General features: G+C 35.6%; 1 protein-coding gene across 4 annotated transcripts in view; it reads right to left on the minus strand.

Annotated features, from left to right (window-relative positions):
- Positions 1 to 21,144, minus strand: part of KIAA1109 (KIAA1109 ortholog) — a 108,644-nt gene that overhangs the window by 71,532 nt on the left and 15,968 nt on the right. For all 4 annotated transcript variants that reach the window (XM_042872149.1, XM_042872151.1, XM_042872150.1 and 1 more), the window contains exons 6-21: positions 19,586 to 19,772; positions 18,450 to 18,531; positions 17,636 to 17,829; positions 13,857 to 13,936; positions 12,425 to 12,575; positions 10,403 to 10,559; positions 9,851 to 9,929; positions 8,925 to 9,016; positions 8,101 to 8,218; positions 6,826 to 6,981; positions 6,329 to 6,426; positions 5,232 to 5,410; positions 4,987 to 5,093; positions 3,524 to 3,732; positions 1,197 to 1,424; positions 472 to 609 (exon numbers count right to left, since the gene is read on the minus strand). In XM_042872149.1, the coding sequence (XP_042728083.1) occupies positions 472 to 609; positions 1,197 to 1,424; positions 3,524 to 3,732; positions 4,987 to 5,093; positions 5,232 to 5,410; positions 6,329 to 6,426; positions 6,826 to 6,981; positions 8,101 to 8,218; positions 8,925 to 9,016; positions 9,851 to 9,929; positions 10,403 to 10,559; positions 12,425 to 12,575; positions 13,857 to 13,936; positions 17,636 to 17,829; positions 18,450 to 18,531; positions 19,586 to 19,772 (2,255 nt within the window). The remainder of the gene's footprint in view (positions 1 to 471; positions 610 to 1,196; positions 1,425 to 3,523; positions 3,733 to 4,986; positions 5,094 to 5,231; positions 5,411 to 6,328; positions 6,427 to 6,825; positions 6,982 to 8,100; positions 8,219 to 8,924; positions 9,017 to 9,850; positions 9,930 to 10,402; positions 10,560 to 12,424; positions 12,576 to 13,856; positions 13,937 to 17,635; positions 17,830 to 18,449; positions 18,532 to 19,585; positions 19,773 to 21,144) is intronic.

Raw genomic sequence — 21,144 nt, forward strand, 5'->3', positions numbered from 1 at the left:
AAGCTAAAGATCCAGCTCTGTGATTTATTCTAACAAAATGCATAAAAATGTGAAAGATGTAGTTATTTTATTTACTACCACTTTTCTGTTTGCTGCTTAAAGAAGTGAAACGTCTCCAGGCACTGCACAAAATTTACTTGAATCGCTACCTACAATAGACTTTAAGACAAAGATCTTAAAGATTCAACATTTCTAAGACCAATCTGACTATTACTTTCAGTTCCCTAAAGAATCTTTTCAAGGAGGATTTAAATAAAATTAAGAAAACATAAAAAAATGTTCTACGTGCCTTTCACTTCAAATGCATGCTGAAGAAACAAGAATAATATATATATATATATATATATGCATCAAAATTTTCTTTCATGTATGATTCAAAAGCCTTAAGCTTCGTATATATCAAAATAAACCATATTAAAATGGTTACAATTCCCCCAAACCAGATGCAACCAAATAAAATTGGCTAAATACCTGATAATTGTCATTCAGAAACAAATTCACTGGAGACAGCACAAGTTGAAGCATTGTTTCTCTAAATCCTTTCTTCATCTCAAAACACAGCCTCTCCAAGAAAGCTGTAGGGCACTCAGGACCATCAGGACTACAATGCTAAAGTTATAAAAAAATAACATTAAAAATCAAATCAAACAGCCATTTCAGAATCTGGAAAAGTACAACACTGTTGAAGTTATTAGATTAGAAGCAAACCTGTAAGCAGTAAGTATGCTAGCTTTCCTTCAAGTTGATAATTAAAAAGAAATCTGTGCAACTTCAAAAATCTTTGACCAGTTATATAAACAGCAATGCAAATCCATCTGAGCTAACCCAAACCTTTATCTGGAATAGTTTTTAAATTCTTGGGAATCCTTCACAATGCAGCTACAAAGAGCAGGATGTGTCATCAGGAGATAGCTTTACTATTCAGCAGAGAAATCACACTTTCAATCAAAAATAATGAACTCTGATCACATAAACCTATCTTCAGTTCACATTTCAGATAAGCAAAACCAACCATGTCCCAAACTACTTCAGACAGCCACAATTTTGCTGAAGAGTATCCATGCACTTTAAAAACACCTCCGTAACCTAACCTCATGTTCTAGGGAGTTACATTTGCTCCAGATCACACAGCTGGAAAAAAAACCAAAAACACCAATTACAAGCAACAAAATACTTCAAGATTCTAAAGCTCTTACCACTGGCAATCGCCCATGCACTTTGTACAGATTAACAAGGACAGTAATATCCCATGGACGTAGACTAAGAGGGTGAACTGGCTTGACAGAGCTTTCATTTTCCTTCTTTTCATTTTCTACTCCCACAGCTGTCCATCCAGAGCTCGAAGATGTTGACAGAGACAAAACAGGGCTTGAAATAACTTCTTCAAAATCAGTATACATGTCATCTTCTCCAAAATAATTTTCCTAGGAAAATCAATTATTTGCAATTACTGTAGGGAAAACATTTTACAAAATTTTATGAAGGTTATTGCTAACCTCTTCCCCTTCCTGAAATTCATCTGCCTGCTAAGGCTTCTTCATTCTTTTCGAAGCACAAATCTGTAGAGCAAGCAAGCAAAGAGGAAATGTACAACACAGAGAAAGCAAGCAATTGCAAAATGCTCATGTCCTTGGAAAAAGGTCTGCAGGAAAAGACAGGCACATTATTAGACCTGACATGGATATGGATATGTAATTTTATCGTCTCATAATTAAGTCTCCAAAGTATTTTTTCTGTTAAATGCTATGTATGAATTAAGTGCACAAAGTGCACAAAGCACTTGTGCTCAGTGCACAAAGCAAAAAGTTCACGGAAGTTGAGCAAAGTTAACTGGCTTTGCTTTTTTAACGAAGTGAAAGACAGAAGTCACTGCGAGGAGATAAATCTTGAAGCTTTTGCTGTTGTTGTTGTTCTATAAAGGAGATCCAGCAGAGGGTGCTAGAAACTCCAGTTACTTATTCTTTGTACTTTCTACCAGGACTTGAACATCATTCATTCCCAGTAGGTAGGACATTCCTAGGGAGCACAAGACACTATACCAAAAAAACTACCTCCAAAGAACAGAACACTTACGAAAACTGCATAAATCTCTCCCACATTTTACTTGAGATCAATGAAAATGAACTAAAAACAACTAGACAGAAAAATGAGCATAAAATTAAAAGACACCACCAATAATCTACCACAAGATGCTATTAGTACAGCTGGACAAAATGATGTAAACACTGACAAAAATGCTGAAAAGAACATTACATTTGCATTTTCAAAGATGAGTTATCTAAATTTTCTTTTGAGATTCAGAAGACAAAATCTGCACGCCAAAAATCAAATCACCATGGGATCAAGGGATCTAACGTAACACTGTTTATTTATCTTCCCAGAGGAAACGAGTATTGAAGAAGAGAGAGCTTGCATGGAAAGACAGTACCACCTCACAAGCTTAGGAACTCCAAGAGGAGATCAATAAACAATTCAATAAACTGTGTCAAACATGAGTGGAATTCCTTATCACAATATATGACATCTTCTCAAGACATTCGCTATTGGCCTAATGTTGTTCCTATTTCTTTCAGTGTCAATGTGAAATAATATACGAGCATATTTGCAATTCCTGGACTGTGCAAAAGCTTCCTTTTCTGCTATTCACTGCATACATGCAGAATCTTTATGTAAGAACTTAAAAGTGACTTCTTCAGTATGAGTCCTTACAAGTAATCACTAGCCTCAGAAAATTTCTTATCCCAACCCCAAATGAAATCATACAGAAAAAGGTTAAACCTTAAAAAAAAAAACAAAAACAAACAAAAAACAACTAATAATTAAACAGAATACAAGCATCTCATAGTTATCTAATAGAAGTGACATGTTCAATCACCTCTGCCTCGGTCATAACAAGTTCAGGTGAGATAGGTAGGAAGAAATTCAGTCACTGTGAGCCACCCTAAAGACCACTAACAGAAGAGGACTTGAGATAAGCAACAGATGCTAGCATATTAAAGTGTAACAGAGTAACATCAAGGCAAGACAAAAAAATTGTTTCTAAATATTCCCTGAAGTAGCTTTTTAAATTCAATTTATTCTCACATCCTTTCCCTCTATGACCCCAACTGCAGACATTTCCAACAACCTGATTAAAACAAAAAACAAACAATCAGGATACTCTGCAGAACTTAAAATGTCCTAAAGGCACAAATTCTCATACATCATTGCATAAAAGTAGCTGTTAATGTACACTCCAGTCGAAGATGCATTTTTATGTTTCTACATATTTACATGCACAACATCACAAAAGAAAAACTATGCTGATACAAGTCTACCTCTGTTCTGTAAGCCTTCTTATAAGCCTGTGCCAACTGTACTCAACCTAGCCATGCCATATCATCAAACCAAGCCATGCCAAACTAGTCCTTGTGAAAGAATTAAATTCACATATTCTGCAGAATTCTGTCCATTTCAAACAAATCACTTCCCTTTCCAACATGTGGCCATCCATAAACATCGTGAGCTGTATTTCTGTGCTTACCTTTATAGATAGAAAGGCTTTTAGCAGTGGTCCATACAGAGTTATCTGGGAATCTGGAGAGAGTTCCAGTTCCACATGGAGCTTATCTGGGGGCAGCTCTGCGGGGTCGAGGGGAAGGCGGGTCGAAGCAGTGGGAGATGAAATCACACTCTCAGATGTCTTCTGTGATGGCCTTAGCACAGATAGCATTGTTTCTTCCATTTCTGACACTTGGGAGAAAATGAAAACAGATTTTTATTAGGCTTCAACCAGACAAAATTATAAAAATACGGAAGCGTAATAAAGATACAACTTGTTGCAGCTTTCTGACTTGAATTCTATAACTATGATAACATATCTATGCTACAGAACGGATTTCTCAGATCCAGTAATCATGAGAATACAGTAAAACACAGAATATTTTTGTCAACATGAATTATGCAAGAGAAAAACAAGCCCGCAAGTTACAAAAAAAGATCAATTTATTTATCTTGTTTTTGAAGTTAAACAAGACCTGCTTTTATTTCAGTGTAGCAGATTTCCCACAACCACATAGCAATTGCAGAGTAAACAGAAGTGAATAAACAGAAACACCGCAAAAGATGTATTAAGAATCTGTTCTGAACCAACAACTCTGTATGCTACAATTTCCTCTCAAACTCAATTACTCTAGTAACAAAACAGTCCTGAAATTCAAGTTCTATTTCTTCTTTTTACTTGGACCTAAGGAGAAGCTTATTGTCTTTTTTAAGTGAGGAAAGACCAGGAAAAGGAAGTGAGTAACTCAAAATCATTTAGGGTTGTAAAGTGATTGCTGAAAAGCAAAAAGCTTTATGGGGAAGTCACAGAAAATTCTGTTCCAGATGGAGTAAGGGTTCAGGTGCTAATTTAATTGGGAGAATCAGCACATGCAGAACTACAGTGAGTACACGCGTGTCCAGCAAACTACCTTCAAGGCTTTAACCTATAATTATTGCCTGTAATACTTGTTCAGTGTTTTCTTCATGTTATATCAGTTAGCTAAATGCCACAATGAGAAAACCACTTATTTGGAAATTGCACCTCTTTATTATACAACTTGTTTCACAGAGATTTAAAGCGTTTTATCAATTGATTCAAAGGAAAATACCAATGGTTATTACTACAACAAACACACTGTGTCAGCATCACAGCTCAAATCCAACTGTGGAAGTGTACTCAATTTTATTAATTGAAGGATTCCCCATTGAACAAAGCTGTAGGTGCAATTACTTGTGTATATACAAATGTCCAAATCCAGGTTGAACTGTTATGAGAAATGAGAAATATGTTATGTGAAATGAAAATTAGCAGTCCCACCTTTGACCAAAAAAAACCTGAACACCCACAAACAAAAGCAGTTCAGTTTAAAATGAATTTCTGAAAATTTAAGAAGTTAGAGCCAACACAATCACAGCACTTCCTGAAATAAAACACACTGGGAAGAAAAACGTATTTGCACTTACAGGATTGTTTTAACTGCTCATCTGCCTTTTGAGGATAAATTGGGTGCCACGAGTAGTCAATCGTAAACACAACGCTTGGGACTGTCCAGCATTCAACCCATCCAGCCCTTTTGAAAAGAAACATTTGTAGCAAAAGTTTCATCATATACATTCCATTAACATTCTAAGTTGCTTTTTCACAAAGAAAATAAGTAAATATAAAAAGCCAATATAGATACATAAACATAAATCAAAACTAGACTCACTCTTCCTGAGTAATGTTCCTCCACTTGGGTTTGCCTGTTTTCTGACCACTTGGACATTCACCAGTAATGCAAGATTCAGGATTCATTTTATTAGGTTGACAATCTTTCACCAACATAAAAAGAGAATATTTGCTAGGATGACAATCTGGTAGATACAAATGAAGATCAACATCTTCTCCCTAAAGTCAAAGATTAATAACATGAAAGTATATCTGCATTCATTTTCTGCATACTGCTCATTTTATTTACATGCTCACCATGCACCACAAAGATGGTGCGTGGTACATGATGGCAAGGTGATGCACAATGCCTCACTCTTTACACGACTGCTGACTACAGCTCCCATCAATTCATTATAATATCCCAAGATCTCTGCAGTTCTTAGCACTTACGCATCCAGTAAGAACACATCATAGCAAGCTGCAAAACACAGGTGCACAGCTTTTGGGGATTTCAGTTATCCTTCTGTTCAATCCATAATGCAAAAATTCAGTCACTGGCCCACAACTTACCAACTTCCTAAAATCAACCACACTTTTTTTTTTTTTCCTTCTTAATTTAAATATAGCCTTGCTTATTTTGCTATCAAATTAAGCAAGCTTAGCAACATCACCTTCAACCAGTTTTTAATGTTAGTAACACTACACAACCTCTATTTTAAGGAAGACAAAACAAGAAGCACAATGTTCCAAAGAATTAGTTTGGCACATTAAAAATACTTTTGTTATTTTATAGAAGATAGCAAAAATCTGAAGACAAGTTTCCAAAACAGTTTGGATTTCCCATTCCAAATGTGTATATATTTATGCGTGTGTGTCTGTATGTCTGTATACATACCTAAAAACTAAAAAAAACCCTAAAAAACTCCATGATTGCATGTTTCATGTAATCAAGAGAAATTATTTACTTTTGGTTTATTTAAAGAAAAATTATATGATCAGGAATTGAAAGTGAATATTTTTCTTTCAGGAAGGAGTTTACCCTGAAGTTTCTATCTGAAGAAGAAAAGGAAGTAAAATATTTCACATTCAGAAAACAATTTTTAAAAAAAGAAGAAAAAAAAAAAGAGAGAGGTGCACTGAGAGAACAGAACTTACCTTTAAAGAGAATCTGGTATTGCATGTAGTTGGAACAAAGTCAGTGAAAGGCAGAGAGAAAACAATGTTTAATGTTTCTCCACAAGCTGCTAGATAAACTGGGAGAGAATAGGAAAAGCAAACAAATAAAACACTGTCAAAATGACTCCCTATGTTGTTCTTAGGCAAATATCAAATATATAGGTATAATTAAGGAAAAATACATGAACTCATGACAAAGGAAAATGTCATGCATTTAGAGTATAAACAAATTATTCTGAACATTCAAAGGGTCCTCAAAAATGAATGCTAAAAATGTGATCTGAAACTACACTCCTAAGAGAAGGTACATATTTGCATGAAATGTACAAAACAAGTGAGGACTTGCAGCAGTTTCAGGATGGCTTATGAATAACAACAGTAGTAAAATGAGTAGTTATCACTGAATTCATTTCACAGTAAACATGCTAGAATTTTTGTCACTGTGCGCACTGTTTCAAATCTTAAACTGACTTTACCATTTTCTTGTTGTTTGGTGGAACAGTCAATCCAGTTGTGTTGATTAGCTGCCCAAATCATTTCAAATTGATGAAACATGACTTTGAAGTTCCACATATAAGGAACAAATGAATAAATATCGGGTGCACTATCACTAGACCAGTCTTGGATCAAATCTAAAATTACATAAAGTAATAAAAGATGAGTTAGTAGCAATCGGGTGAGAGACTTCCTCTTTCAAATTAACCTGGCTTTTAATAAAATGTAAATCGTCAACATTCGTTCCTTTACAGAAAAAACGAGAAAATGAGGAAAACTACACACAACATCCATTCCTCAAGCAGATATTCCACACAGACTTCCTGTGAAGCCATCTTCTTCCTTGCTAAGCTGTAACGGCATAGGTTTAATCATGCTTTCTAGATTAGCTTTATTCAGTAACAAGGTTTCAGATTTATCCAAAAAACAATGGACTAATCAATGTTTTCCTTGGTTTTCCATTCTAATACTATGAGCATCTATTAATTGTATTTCCTACCACCAAGTCTGATACAGCAAAACAAGGTTTCTGAAGAAGCTCACCAGTTCATTCTGCATAGATTGGTAGATTACAGTACGTACAGTAGCACTCTATAAATGATGACTCTAGCCTCACTAGGATATAACTTTATTAGCATCACACCATGCTCATACTAATTAATCCTCCACTCAGCAGGGACTAATTAGAGCAGGCAGTGCCCCACTGATTGGGCTATATTCTTTCTATTTCTGCAGCCGGAACATTCAGCAACAGTTTGGTGATGCAGGGCTGTCTTGTGTACACGTGCTCTTCCTCATAAGCCAAAATCCTAAGGAGCAAATTACTTTCTCTCATCATCTGTCAGCCACACACCCAAGGCCTAAGCCTGAATAACTAAAAATCAGTCAGCCAAAGAAGAGAAATATCAGAGAAATCAACATCCTAGTGGCAATTATTAAATGAATCAATAGCTCTGGTTAAAACAAAACAAAACAAAAAAAAACCCCACATCTTAAATTTAACATCGCTTAAAATAACTGCAGATCAAATTTTACTTAGCTGTTAGAAAACTAAATTATTCAGTGTATCCACTGAAATATAAGAATATCATGTAATTAGACACCAATAGCCCACAGAAGGTATTGGGAACCTGGTCCTCAAAAATAATTTGTTTTCCTGAAGATGTGAAATCACTGTATCTGCAACTGTAAGTTTGAAGAAGTGGCAAATAAAGAACATTTAATTCGTTACTTAACTTATTGAGTAAAGCAGTTACCTGTAAAGAAGCTTTTCTGAGCAAAGATAAAATGGTATGTTGCTTTATAAACCTCAAGTTCACATTGCCATGTCTGTGGCATGTTCCATATCCGGGGATAACTGGCATTAATGTGAAACTGTGAAGATATTAAAGCATGAATTATTTAAAAACATGACGCTGTTTGACCCTGTATAGCGCAGCAGTTTTCACATATGTACTTTGCTGAATAATTAAAACTCTTTTCCTGCTGAGATGAACAGAAGGCCTCTCCAGTTCCTTAATAATTTCATCTCACTCTCTGTCTTTCTGAGTTTGAAGGTCAAGTGTTAGTGTATTCATTTATTTGGAAAGGTATTTCTACAAACTTCTGCTTTGGCTCAACAAACGCCTGTTGCACTAGATGTATGATATGATGCTTAAAAACTAGACATTAAAAACATCACTCCAAAAACGTCATTTAAAAACTAGTGAGAAAGGTAGTTGACAGAATTGCAGAAGTAGACTGTCAGGCAAATGAAAGAGAACACAGTATCGTTTCAAAAAGTTTAAATACCTTGAAATACCTACACAAGCAGATATTCTTCAGCACAGCTACAAGTGTAATGATTTACTACAGTAAAGTCTGTACAAACACACAGCTACAAAGTCAAGTAGGCAACCCACCCACAGGTTTCAATTCACATAAAACCTTCCCTATGTATCAATGTCTTATAAAAAACATTAAAAGGTTGTGCTTCTGCACTGATTACAATCCTGAACATCAACTCTATAAGCAAAGAAATATGCTCTTTATTAAAAAATCTTTAAAGAATAAAGCTTTGTTCTTAATAATGCAAACTCACAGCTAGCATTTCAGCTTCTAAGAGAGTCCGGTACTGCATGCTGCTGGTGGCATCAACGTGTAGAAGCTGCCCTTTAATTGTAGGTGAATAGCCTAATAGGTAAAAATACAAAAATCATTGTTCCAATATAATAGTTACACAAACATTTTAAAAAATATCATCAGTGAATTCAGTCCCCAAACAGTGAAGAAATGTTGTGGTGAAAATTGCTACTGCGACAATTCCATTTCCTATTGGTCAACAAACAGCTTACTGTCTTCTGATGGAGGAATGGTATGGCTTAGGTTCTGGAAATCTTAGCATGAATTGCACAAGAAAATCAAATATACCAGAGAGAATCAAGAGAACAAACAAATCAGCAGAAAAGATTCAAACCATTCAACGAACTGAGTAAATCAAGCAAAACAAAACAACGTAACTTTACATTTATCTCAACTTCTTACAGTTATCTCAGAATTCAGAGTTTATTTTAAAAAAGTATTACTAAATTATTTTTCATAATGTATTCCTCGGCACAGCCCAACTGCGACACTAACCCTACTGAAGATGACTTCCTACTTTGAGTTGACAATGAATACATCATCTGCTTACATACACACATCATTAAATGATGCACTTTCTAGTAGTTAGAAATTTTGACTTAGGTTTCTCAACCTAAACAAAACACGGAGGTAACTTAATTATTTTAACACATAAGTGCTTTAATAACTTCAGTGAAACGAATAAGGAAACTCTTTTTCTTTCCTTGTGTAAGCATACATATGTATTTACATATAAATATGTATGCATATACTGATATACTACATATGGATATTTGTTTATCTCACATTCAAGGAAAACACTGCAAGATAGCCACACTGATATGTATTAAGACAACTGTTCAGGAAAAAAATTAAGAAAACAAATTAATCCTAGCCTTAACTCACCATTTTCACCAACTGTCATGGGAATATTTACTTCCAAATATGATCCTGCACCAACATTTACATGGACAGCGTTTGTTTCCTGCATGGATTAAAAACCAAAACAAAACAAAACAACCCACAAGCATTATTTCTAGACCTTCAGCATCAACCACTGTACTTCATGCATCCGGCTATTATTATCCACACACTGGGTTAAAAAAAAACTCAATGATTGACGGTAAATTACTGATGGAGTAGCTTTGGAGTAGCTGAAACCAGACATTCAGTGAACTTACACTACACTCCATTTATAAACCCCCCATATATGCAACTTTTGTTTCTCCTGCTATTATCTCTCCAGTAATACCAGATATTAATCCAATATCAGAAGAAATTCTGTCTTCATCAGGGCAAGTTTCATCCTAATATACATCTATAATCACAGAAAATAAATACAATGTCTCCTAGGTTTTATAAGCACCTGAGACAAGTAAAAACATGTAAAACAAAAAAAAAAAGCACAGTGGAATCACAGTTGAAAAAGCATTTTAGAAACAAGATTTCAGTATTTACCCTATTTTTTGTAAAAAGCAAATCAATGGTGGCATCTGCAATAATATTCATCCGCAGTTCAAATGCAAGAATCTGTCTCGGTTTCCCAGGCTGAGCAATTTCAGAGATTTTCATAACCTGGTAGTCTGGCGGGAAGAAAAATTTCCACAAGCAATCCCTAGCGGGGAAGAAAGACAAAACGGTTGTTTTAATTTACAGAACAAATATACATAAACACGTCTAGTTACGTATTTGGTTCACTTAATGATTTTCCAATTGCTGAGTCTTCGGACAACCAACACGTGCTTTAGGAAGGGATGCTTGTTTAGAAGGCTCCCTGATGACGAGACCAACTCACTACCAATACAAAACTCCAAAACTTCTGTTAATAAGAATTGTCTATTGGATAAAAGCCACAGTAGACAGACCATAAAAGATTTCAAAAATCCAACTCAGATTGCAAACTATGGTATTCTTCTTACTCCTGATCTTAGTTTACAAATCTACCAGAGAAGTGCAACAGGAAGGAATCTGTTTATGCTTCAGTTTGTGCATAAGTGATCATTGTAATGTCCAGAAAGAAACAAAGTACAAAATGTTTAGGACTTCTGAAAGGAAATAAAATGAAACCTACATTTCTAAATACTCATATCTGAACATTTAGTTACACGGAAAGAAAACCACAGAGATCGAGTACAGACAGTAGAGCTTATTTAATTGAGGAAGCAAGTCCTTAAACTGAGTAACAGTTCTCATGCACCAAACACCTGACCATCAAGACAATGTAAAAGTTAGCATCAGCAGGGGAAAACAACCAAACAAAAACAAGAAAAAGAAACAAACCCACAACTTCAATAAGAAGAAGAAGAAAAAAAAAAATAAAAAAGCCAATCAAAAAAATCAATCACTACAGTCAAAAATCACTACAGTGACACTGATCTGGGGAAACCCAAAGCATTACTGCATTAAGTAGTTAAGATCAGTATTTGTGGAAGCTCTTACATGAATTGAAGAGTACAACGTAGTGCAAAGAATTGCCACAGATCAGTGCTTTGAAAACATACAGGTACTTTCCAAAATTCTATCTTCTATCCATGGCATGATGGGAAAGTGCTCCCAGGTACAAATGGTTCATATGCCTATGAACCTTGTGCACACTGTGCACCAAAGCACATGCTCCCCAGCCACTTGAAATTATAAAGAGCACACCATCACAAGCATTAATGTCATTAATAATTCATTGGCTTCACATTTTGTTCTAGAAATCAGCATTTTCTCTCAAGTTCTAAAGACACTGTTGTACCTGATGACTAATCTGCCATCCTCACATTCTTAAGAGACAGTCCCATCAGTTTCACAGGAGAATTAATAGAGGCCAAGAAAAGTATTAATTTGTAATTAACAAGAGAAAAAGGGAAAGTACTGATTATGTCACTGTTACTTAACAGTCTTTCACTATCTAAACAATCCCACTGTCTCCAGCAGAAATATTCATGCACAAAAAACAGCTCTCGCCTAATATTTTAATCACTAAAATATCTAGATTATAAACACTTTTGGAGACTGCATCAAGTGGTTGATTCTGTTAAGCAGTGATAAATGATAACACCTCATTATTTTCAAAGCCAGATTTGTACTTCCATGGATTTTCTCACCAACATGCAGTGTATTTCAAACCATAAGCTTCAGAGAAATAAACCAATAAGGACTCAACAAGTTTAAATAAAAGCAATAAAAAAATTAAACCCTTAGGTATGTAACACTTGACAAATAATAAGACTATGTTGTTCCAAAAAATAGGAACAAAAACTATTAATCTAATAATAAAATCTCACAGAGAGATTCTACCTTTAGGACAACACAGTAAATAACAGTGAATCTACTAACTCTAACCAATTGTGACAGAACTCTTTTTTCCTTACAAGACTAGTCTAATGCACACAAATTTTAAGAGAAGTAATCACATACTGCAGACTCCATAATGTTTGCACAATAATAAGAGATACTAAAGATTAAAATTGAAAATATAAATCATGATAATACCTCTGCCTATCAGCCCAAGGTCCATAGTTGAAGTCTGTTCCTTTGCCACAAACAATGTCCAAACCCCAGCATGGTGGCAGATCCTGTAATTTGCTGTCTTCGTTGCTAGCTTCTCCATCATTACTTTCCTCTGTCTCCTCTGGTACAAGACCTATATTACATAATATAATAAAGAGATTATCAAATGAAGCTCCTTAAAATTAACATGAAAAATATCCACAAAGCACAGTACAATTAAATTGGGTTTTCCTTGTTTGGTTAGAGGGGGTTTTTTTGAGACCATTGTAGTATGTAGGTATCAAGCCACAATTTGATATAGACTCTCATAAGAAGAGCAAGAAAATGACCCAAAGTCCTTGGGATATTCTCAAATACTGGCTTCTAATGTAACTGAAATATTGGCAAAAAAAAGCAGTTTTATCTGCTAAGAATGTTTTTTTTTTTTTACCAATTCAGGCTTTCATGCATCCACCTTCAGTTCTCAATCCCACTTACAAAGTTAGAATAAGTTTTAAAACAAAGATTTAACAAGAAAAAAATATAATCTCCACAGATAACACAAGCAAATAAAGAGCAAAACTTTACAACAGTACACCCAGGATTACTAACAAAAGTTCACGCAGTCATTCAGTAATGATCCAAAATAGCCACCAATCTTCCACCAACACACATCACTGTTGAATTATGTTGTTGATTGCTGAATTATTGTCTTACCTTCTTTAAAGATTCAGGTTACACTTCAGTATAATCAAAATAAAAGCTTTTGCAAACAACAAAAAAAGAAACCTCCAACAAAATAATATGGTAGTAAAATGCACTGGATTTAAAGTGAAAAGGACAGACACTACAGTAGTCAGACATCAACAATTAAATAACCTTTCAATAAAAACTAAAAAAGTCAGTAATACATATTGACCATAAACTGTCTCCATCCCTAAACTACCTTTGGAAACCAAAATAATTTAAATTCACAGCTTCAAAAATAACCTTAGTACCAATATTCATTGGTTGCTTGGTGCATGTGAATTCAAGAAGGCACAGCTGACTTCCTGCATCTATTTAATACTCATCAATAAAACTTTTATTTCTACATGTACAGTTATTCTACCCTTGGGATTCCCTAGGCCTTCTAGATAGTCCAATCTAAACACTGACAAGAAAGTGGTTAAAAAAATCTCACATTCTCTTAAACATGATATTCATAAACTCTTTCCAATTTGTTTGTGTGGAATTTGGAGGGAATTTTTTTTTTTTTTTTTTTTTTAATTTTTCAGAAATCAGGGTGTGACTCTATTGCTTAAGAATGCTTTTTTCCCCACTTCAAAATATTATATTTTTCCAGCATGAAAATAAATTACCTAACAATCCCAGACAACTAAAAATACAATCAACATTTTGCATCCCTTAAAACTTGATATTTAACACAAGGTACCTGGTTCATCCATATAATAATAGATGTCAACATCATTGGACTGCATTACCACAAAACCTTCACCCATCAGTCTTGGTGGTCTGAAATGGAAAAAAAAAAAAAAAAAGTGCAAAGACTTGTTAAGTGTAATGAAAGAGTAACATAGGTCAGATTCACTCATAGCTTACAAGCAGTATGTACTAAAGAATCATCAATAACACTCTATCAAACCATTCTAAAGAAGTATTTTTTTGAAAATATCTGTATAAGCCTACCAGAGATTTGTGCAAAACTCCAGGGTTTTCCATTTCAGAGGAATTGCAGGCAGTTGCCTATCTCAGTAAGGCCAATGAAAACCCTCCCATTTGAAGATTGCAAAGTATTGGAGCTTGAACAAACCAAATGCCAGTTCTAACCCATAAGCAACATATTATACTCCTGGAAAAGTCTGCAGATTCCAAGAGATCATAAAACATACTGAAAAGAAGCCTCATCATAAATTTACAGAGAACAGAAGGGGATATGCTTTGTGCAGTTCCTCAATATCCACATAGCAAGCACAAGCACTAATACACTTTTTTCCACATTTAAGCAGGTTGAAGAAAAGCCAGTTCTGAGCAGGAAACCACATGGATACATTAAAACCCATTTCCAGAAGTCCCTTAAGTGCAATTTGCTGTTATTGTTTGACCTTTGATGCCCATTAAGTTTCTGCTGAACAAAGAGACCTGCAGCACTGGAAATACGCTGTAAGGGGCATCTGACCAAGAAAGTTTTATGGGAAAAACTCCAGCTTGATGCAATCTGAAGACAGCAGCTCCACTTGTCTGTACCATGGCTGCTGGCAGCTTAACTTCATATTGACCATAAGAGCCAGAGGCCATTTCATCTACTGCCCTTTGGTCCCATGACATTACAAGCAGGGCAGGGGGAACACATGGTGGGGTCCAGGCACATGGACACATAAGGCACACACCACACTCTGTCCCCATCTTGTTTGCTCTGAAGTGAAAAGTACAGGTTAATACTTCAGACAGTCTTGTTCCCTCCCTGCCACGCTGCGCTTCTTAGTCTATCTTCTACCTAAAGCTAAACATGCTTAAGAAAATAAGCAAGGAACGCTCTGGTCTTGTCTCCCTTTATCAGAAGCAGAAGTCATATTGCTAGGCAGTGTCAACCCTGAATTGCTGAAACCATTTGATTGTTACATCATTACTTCTATATAAAATAGCTAACTGCTTTAGTTATCTCACGCACTAAGATACAAGCTTTCTCTTGGCACAAAGATATTTCTCACGTGTCACAGCTACTAAAGCTCTACTTTCAATGCTTCTTCTCCATCAAGAATTCCTTTCTCCTTGTCCTACATCATGTTCTTTCACCTGCTAATAATTTCTTACTAAAATAGCACTCTGAACCAGAGGGACCAGCCATCTTCAGCTCTTCAGTAATTAGACCATGAGTTTTAAAAAAAAAAACACAACAAAAACACTAAAAGCAAGCCCTCTTCTTGCTTAATAATGTTTCACTTGAAAGGATCTAAATACAAAATGCATGTAACATTTCTCCTAACACTAGTACACTCGCATACTACAGCCATTTGTTTACATTACCTCATACTAATTTAGAAAATATTTTATTGTAACAATAAAAAATATTATATTGTGACCATTGTATTTTTACTACAAGAGATGTCTTTTGCAATTTGCAGCCACTTCTGTACATTTGCACTTCTTAATGAAAAGAAGAAAATCCAAAAATACATGGTGTAAGACTAATGGGGTAGAAGCATGCTGCTTATTGCACTGCACCTCATTGCAAACATAGTAAAGCTTGGAATATGTGAGAGGCAGCAGACGAAGAGCCCATGTGCTGCCAGTCCTTCATAAGCAACTTAGTGGGAAATTTCAGATCAATTTTACTTTGAGAGTAATAGCAGCAGTGAAAGATGAAATACTTCCTATTCACTTTAATTTTCCAATTATTTCTTCTTTCTGTCTAAAATTGAATTGGCCTCCCTAGTGAGATGCAAATAGAGTGGGATCTGAAATAAAAAGTTATTTAGCTGTCTGTGAATAGAAGTGGGAAGAGAAGTACTTAGATATATTTAAACAGTAATTCATGGAGAGAACACAGTTCATTCTGCTCACACCCGCTGCATCTGAAAAGTGCATCTCTGTACAAGCAGGTCAAGCAGGTAGCATCAGCTTCTCCAACTGAGTGTACCACCAAGAGGGCGAGGGCTTCAAAAAGAAGGCCTCATCCACCACTTTCCTTTATTGTTCTTTCTAAATCCTAGGATTTGGAGAGTTTACTTGCAAAAAAAAAAAAAAGTGATGGAGGTGTTGAGGAGTCTGTAATAAATGACAGCCATTAAGTCTGCTTTTTGATGTTTGCATGGATTAGTCAGTCTGTTACAAATTTAATCATCGCTTTACTGTTTTCTATTCATACACTACCTGAATGTTAAGACACACCGCTTAATGTTTAAGCCAAAAAAGCAGAAGAGGGCAGGCTCTCAAGATTCAAAAGCACTCCCATTTTGCAATGAACTGGGTCATTTATTGAATCTACACAGTAAATTAGGGCACATGTTTTCTGCACACATGCTATCCTTCAGCTATCGGGAGCTGCACGGCAACTGCATAAAAGAAAAACACTTTGCGGAAGCAGGAATAAAAAGCTAATAGTTCCAGTATCTTAATCCTATTTTGTTTTAATCTTGTTAGCTTGCTCTCAATATTAATTGAAGAAGTTTCCTTTGTCGTCATGTTCAAAGATCGAGATATTCTGCATACACCCACAGAGTGCAATCTGAAGTTAAAATACATAAAGGCACTTTATATAGGTGGCAGCATCTGGCTGATACAAAGCTGATTAAGGTACAGACTAATGAAGTTTGTTTCCAAGTATTGTAATTCATTCTCTGGATACAGTTGTTTAGGAGCTATATGGATTGATATTATCATTAAACATAAAATCATACATGCAGTTGCCCAAGGATAGCATGTGTTATTTTTGTTGAGCAAATAATGCGTGCGACTCAAATAATGACTGAAATTCTGCAGCTTTGTCCAAATTATCTGTTGACTATACAGCACTGCAAGCATTGAATAATATAATGCAGAAAAATTCTGGCTATGAGATTCACACCATAGCAATAGGTTTTCATATAGTATACACATAAATGTCTTCTTGGTTGAAGTGCAATAAAACCTGAACCCTAGTATCAATTTTTTTTCATGCAAGCAACCTACTTTTTTTCTTTGCCTTAGTATCTTCCAGTTTGTTAAAGCTGCATAATCCTGGCTGCCTACAAGCAGGATGCACAGAGGTAGAAAGATCTGCCTTCAGAATATAACACAATTTCTACTACATCAGGTACCTTTTCCCTGCTTTTATTTTCAAATTTCTTAAAAATGTTTTCTAAATTATATGCAAACTACATCTACGGAACAAAACATCTCAACTATTGCACTTATCCTGAGACAGTATAGCTGTCAGAGCCTGAGCCCAGTTTTGTACATGCAGAGTGAAGAAAAATAACTGAATGCAGAACATTAACCACAGACCAGAATACCTTAAAAAAGAGTCTAGAATGTGATAGAAAAACAGTATTTTTCCCCATAAATGAAATTGTATCAATGTTTCAACATTTAAAAACTTCAGTGTGGCAGAAATGCCAATCATCTCAACACATTAAGAAAAGTCACAAATGCATTCAACTTTCTTTACTTGATTTTCTTATAATAAATTTGGAAATAATAAAGAATCTTAACAGAAACTTCAACAGAACTTACTCATCATTTTGAAGACCAACATATCTTGGACTTGGAACCAGCATGACTCTAACATTCTCCAATTTTCCTTTCACAATATGCATAAACTGATCAAGGTGGCTGGAAGGTGGCTTTGTGGTGTATGTCAAAAAAGCATCATCGAAGTTAATGCAAAGTGTTTGTGGTTGATAATGATTCCCAAATGCCAAGCGACCCTAAATTAAGAAGATAACCAATTACTTCTAATGCATTGCATTTTCATATATATTTATTTATAATTCACCTGTAATAATACAGTTTAACCATTCCTAAGTAAATAAAGTTGAATATCTGAATCTTAGCCATAACCTGTGCATAAATAAAACTTTGCCTTGCACATTCAAACTCCAAATGTTTATTTCCTATTACAACAATAACAGTTTCTCCGTTTTTTGTGAAACAGCAGTAACTTTTAAACAGTGCTTCGAAGACTAGTAAAAGATGCACAGAAACAAAAAATAATAAGAAGAATGCATAACACCCATTACCTAGCTTAATTATTTTGTGACATTTTAAAAATCATTAAATCATTACAAGCCTAAGAAACATACTATTTCCCAAAATGGAAATATGACTTTGTTTCTATGCATGCCAGGAAGATCTACGACTGTGTAAGGAAAGTGGGGGAGGGGGGGGGGGGGGGAAGAGGGAGTGATGTCATTCCAAAACTTACACAAAGCATGATGGAAAACAAAAAAATAACAAAGAACATTCAAGAAAAAATGAGTTGCAAATCTATTTTTTTATGCATGTACTACTAAATAATTTCATTAACAGGGACATTTTTCCCACTTACCGTGCTCACATTGACTTTAATAACAGGAATGAGTGACCTCCATGAAGAAGAAGGGTCTTGAGATTCTGTTTTTACTTTTACACTGTGAAAAAAATGGTTTTTAATCATTCAGTCTTTTCTACAGAAAAACAAACCAAGCTTTTATTCTAGGGATCTTTACTGCCCAGCTCTTTGAAAACACTTCTTCCCACAAGAGTACCTCCTCTAAGAAACCTGCTAGCTGCATACTGCAGACTCCACTAGAGCCTGGAAGAGCAACATGAAGCTTGTACACCTAGACCTCAGGTGCTGGTATACTGTGAGCTCACACAGGTAGAAAACAAGAAAACAAGTACATTGTCCTTGAGGAACTTGGGCTTTTTTCCAAATATGCTTCAAATAGCCCTTTCAAGCCTTTGGTGTGTGATCTGTCACTTAGCAAATGCAGAAGTCCTTCATGTATGTGTCAGTAAGAGTGTAAACAACAAAATATGAAAAAACTGGTTAGGAGATGCAACCCCTACCAAGACTCAGCACTACCACAGCACACTGCAAGCAGCCCACTACATAACTTAGGCCTACAGTTGAATACATAACACCACTACAAATAAGTTAAGTTATGCACATAAACTCTCTCTATACCCACACTTTGTTTTATAGAGTACCCAAAAACAGGAATGAAATAGTTAAGGTTTGTATAACCACACACAGACACATAGAAATCCACTCAAGAACCACTCTGAGTGTAAGACTCAAAAACCAGAATGTCCTCCCAACATTACACAGATCCTAACATTTAATATCTTGAGGGATTATTACTTCTACTGAGCAACACTGTTATTATTCTGCAAGCATAATCCTTTTCAACACATCCTCCCTTTCCACAGTGCTTCAAATAGATTTTTTCAACCTATCTCTGATGATTAAGCAAGGGGTATTGGGTTAGTTTGGCCTTTTTTTTAAAATTACTGTAGTGGGAAGACTAAGGAAAGGAAAAAGATTTAAACTGTTGTGCTTGTCAGTGCAATTTCTCTCTCTCCTGTGCTTCAGTCATTTGGCCTTCAGAGCTTACGTTAAGAAAACATTACCCAATTAGTTCAGCACTTCATAGAACAAAGCATCAACAAAATAGCAAATAATAATGAATAATGATTTACCTTTCAAGATTGGTATGTGTTCTCTGCCTTCCATTCACTTGTGCTTTTTCATCATCTTTCTTGGCTGGAATTATTGTGGGATCCAAGCCAAATAGCTCTTGAAGTTGTCCATAAAGCTCAGAACGGTTGTACACGTGAAATTCAAAGTCATTCACCATAATATACAGTCTTGTTTCTGCCTTTGGATCTAAATGAAGAGTAGGAAAAAATTCCTCATTCCATCTCAACATCCCCTTGCAAGATTTAGTTTTATAGATGTACAGACTTTGCTAAAACAATCTTCGTGGTAGTGAGCAGCTACTGAACTTCATACTACATATGAAGAAGCAGTGAAAACCGCACAAAATAATTACGCTGTTTCAAGCAAATCAGTGAAACCTGGCAAATACAACAGCTGTATACAAAACGTAAAATCTCAAGGCAATTCCACAGGTCACAATGCAAAAATAAACCCAGAAAGGAGCTGTACAGAACTGTAAAATGCAAGTTATTTGGTCTCATATATAAAAACAAATCAAAAACAAAAACAAAAAATCACTCGCAGCACTAAATCCTTGCTGCCAAACTCTCCTTCCAGCAGTACTCAATACCAATCCGATCCCAAAAACTGAAAGATTTCCTACAAAGCTCTGCAGTACAGAAGGTCCAAATTGAAAATAAGCTTTCTTTTATTTAGAAACAGACGGCAAAAGCACACAGAACTAGGAAGCAGCATGTTTTATGCAATCAGTCAACATTTTCACAAATTTAAAATGTTAACTGCAGTATCAGCTTGGCTCTTCACTACTTAGAGTTAAGTTTATCTGCTACTTGCATGCAGAGATTTTTGTGACATACTTTGACATACTTTTGCCTTAGATAGCGTGGCCTAGTTATGTAGTTCATGTGAGGAAAAAGCTCGCACAATTTCCCCCTAATTACCCAGTTGAAAGAATGCCCATTACACATTTACTCAAGAGACCTGAGCTGCTCTAAAATCTGATCTGGTCTTTGTAAATCGAACATACCTTAGGAAACAGAAGCATTAATGTTTATTACAGCATTCACATGAAACTGAAGGTAGTATTTCCCACAAGACAGTAGAAATTAAGAAGTCAGAGCTAACACTGCTGCTGTGGTCAGTGTCAAGAGGAGAAACACTGCAGCCCATAGTGTATGCACGCGTCCAAGAGCTGAAGTTTAGAGACACTGACTTTATTGAATGCATTCCCCTCACTAATAAAACATATCTGCCCCCTTATATGATGTATCTACACAACAAACTGTCCCAGTAAGAGCAATCCATCCTTTGCCATAGTACATGAGGGGAAAGCACTTCTTGGTCTGGCAAATATGGGCGTAGCAGTGGATTTTGTCTACCTAAGGCCTTGGACATTGTCTTCCATAAAGCACTTGGAGACAAGCTGTTGAGAAGATGAATAGACAGAGACCTAGGCTGAAAACTGCCAGAATGGTTGGGCCTAGAGTATGATAATCAGTTGTGAGAAGACTACTTGGAGGCCAGTAACCAGCACCAGGGAGCCTGGGGGCAAATACTGGGTCCAGTCCTGCTTAAATTC

This window comes from Lagopus leucura, unplaced genomic scaffold (assembly GCF_019238085.1).
Source record: "Lagopus leucura isolate 7727_CA_CO unplaced genomic scaffold, USGS_WTPT01 Super-Scaffold_100004, whole genome shotgun sequence".
NCBI lineage: Eukaryota > Metazoa > Chordata > Aves > Galliformes > Phasianidae > Lagopus > Lagopus leucura.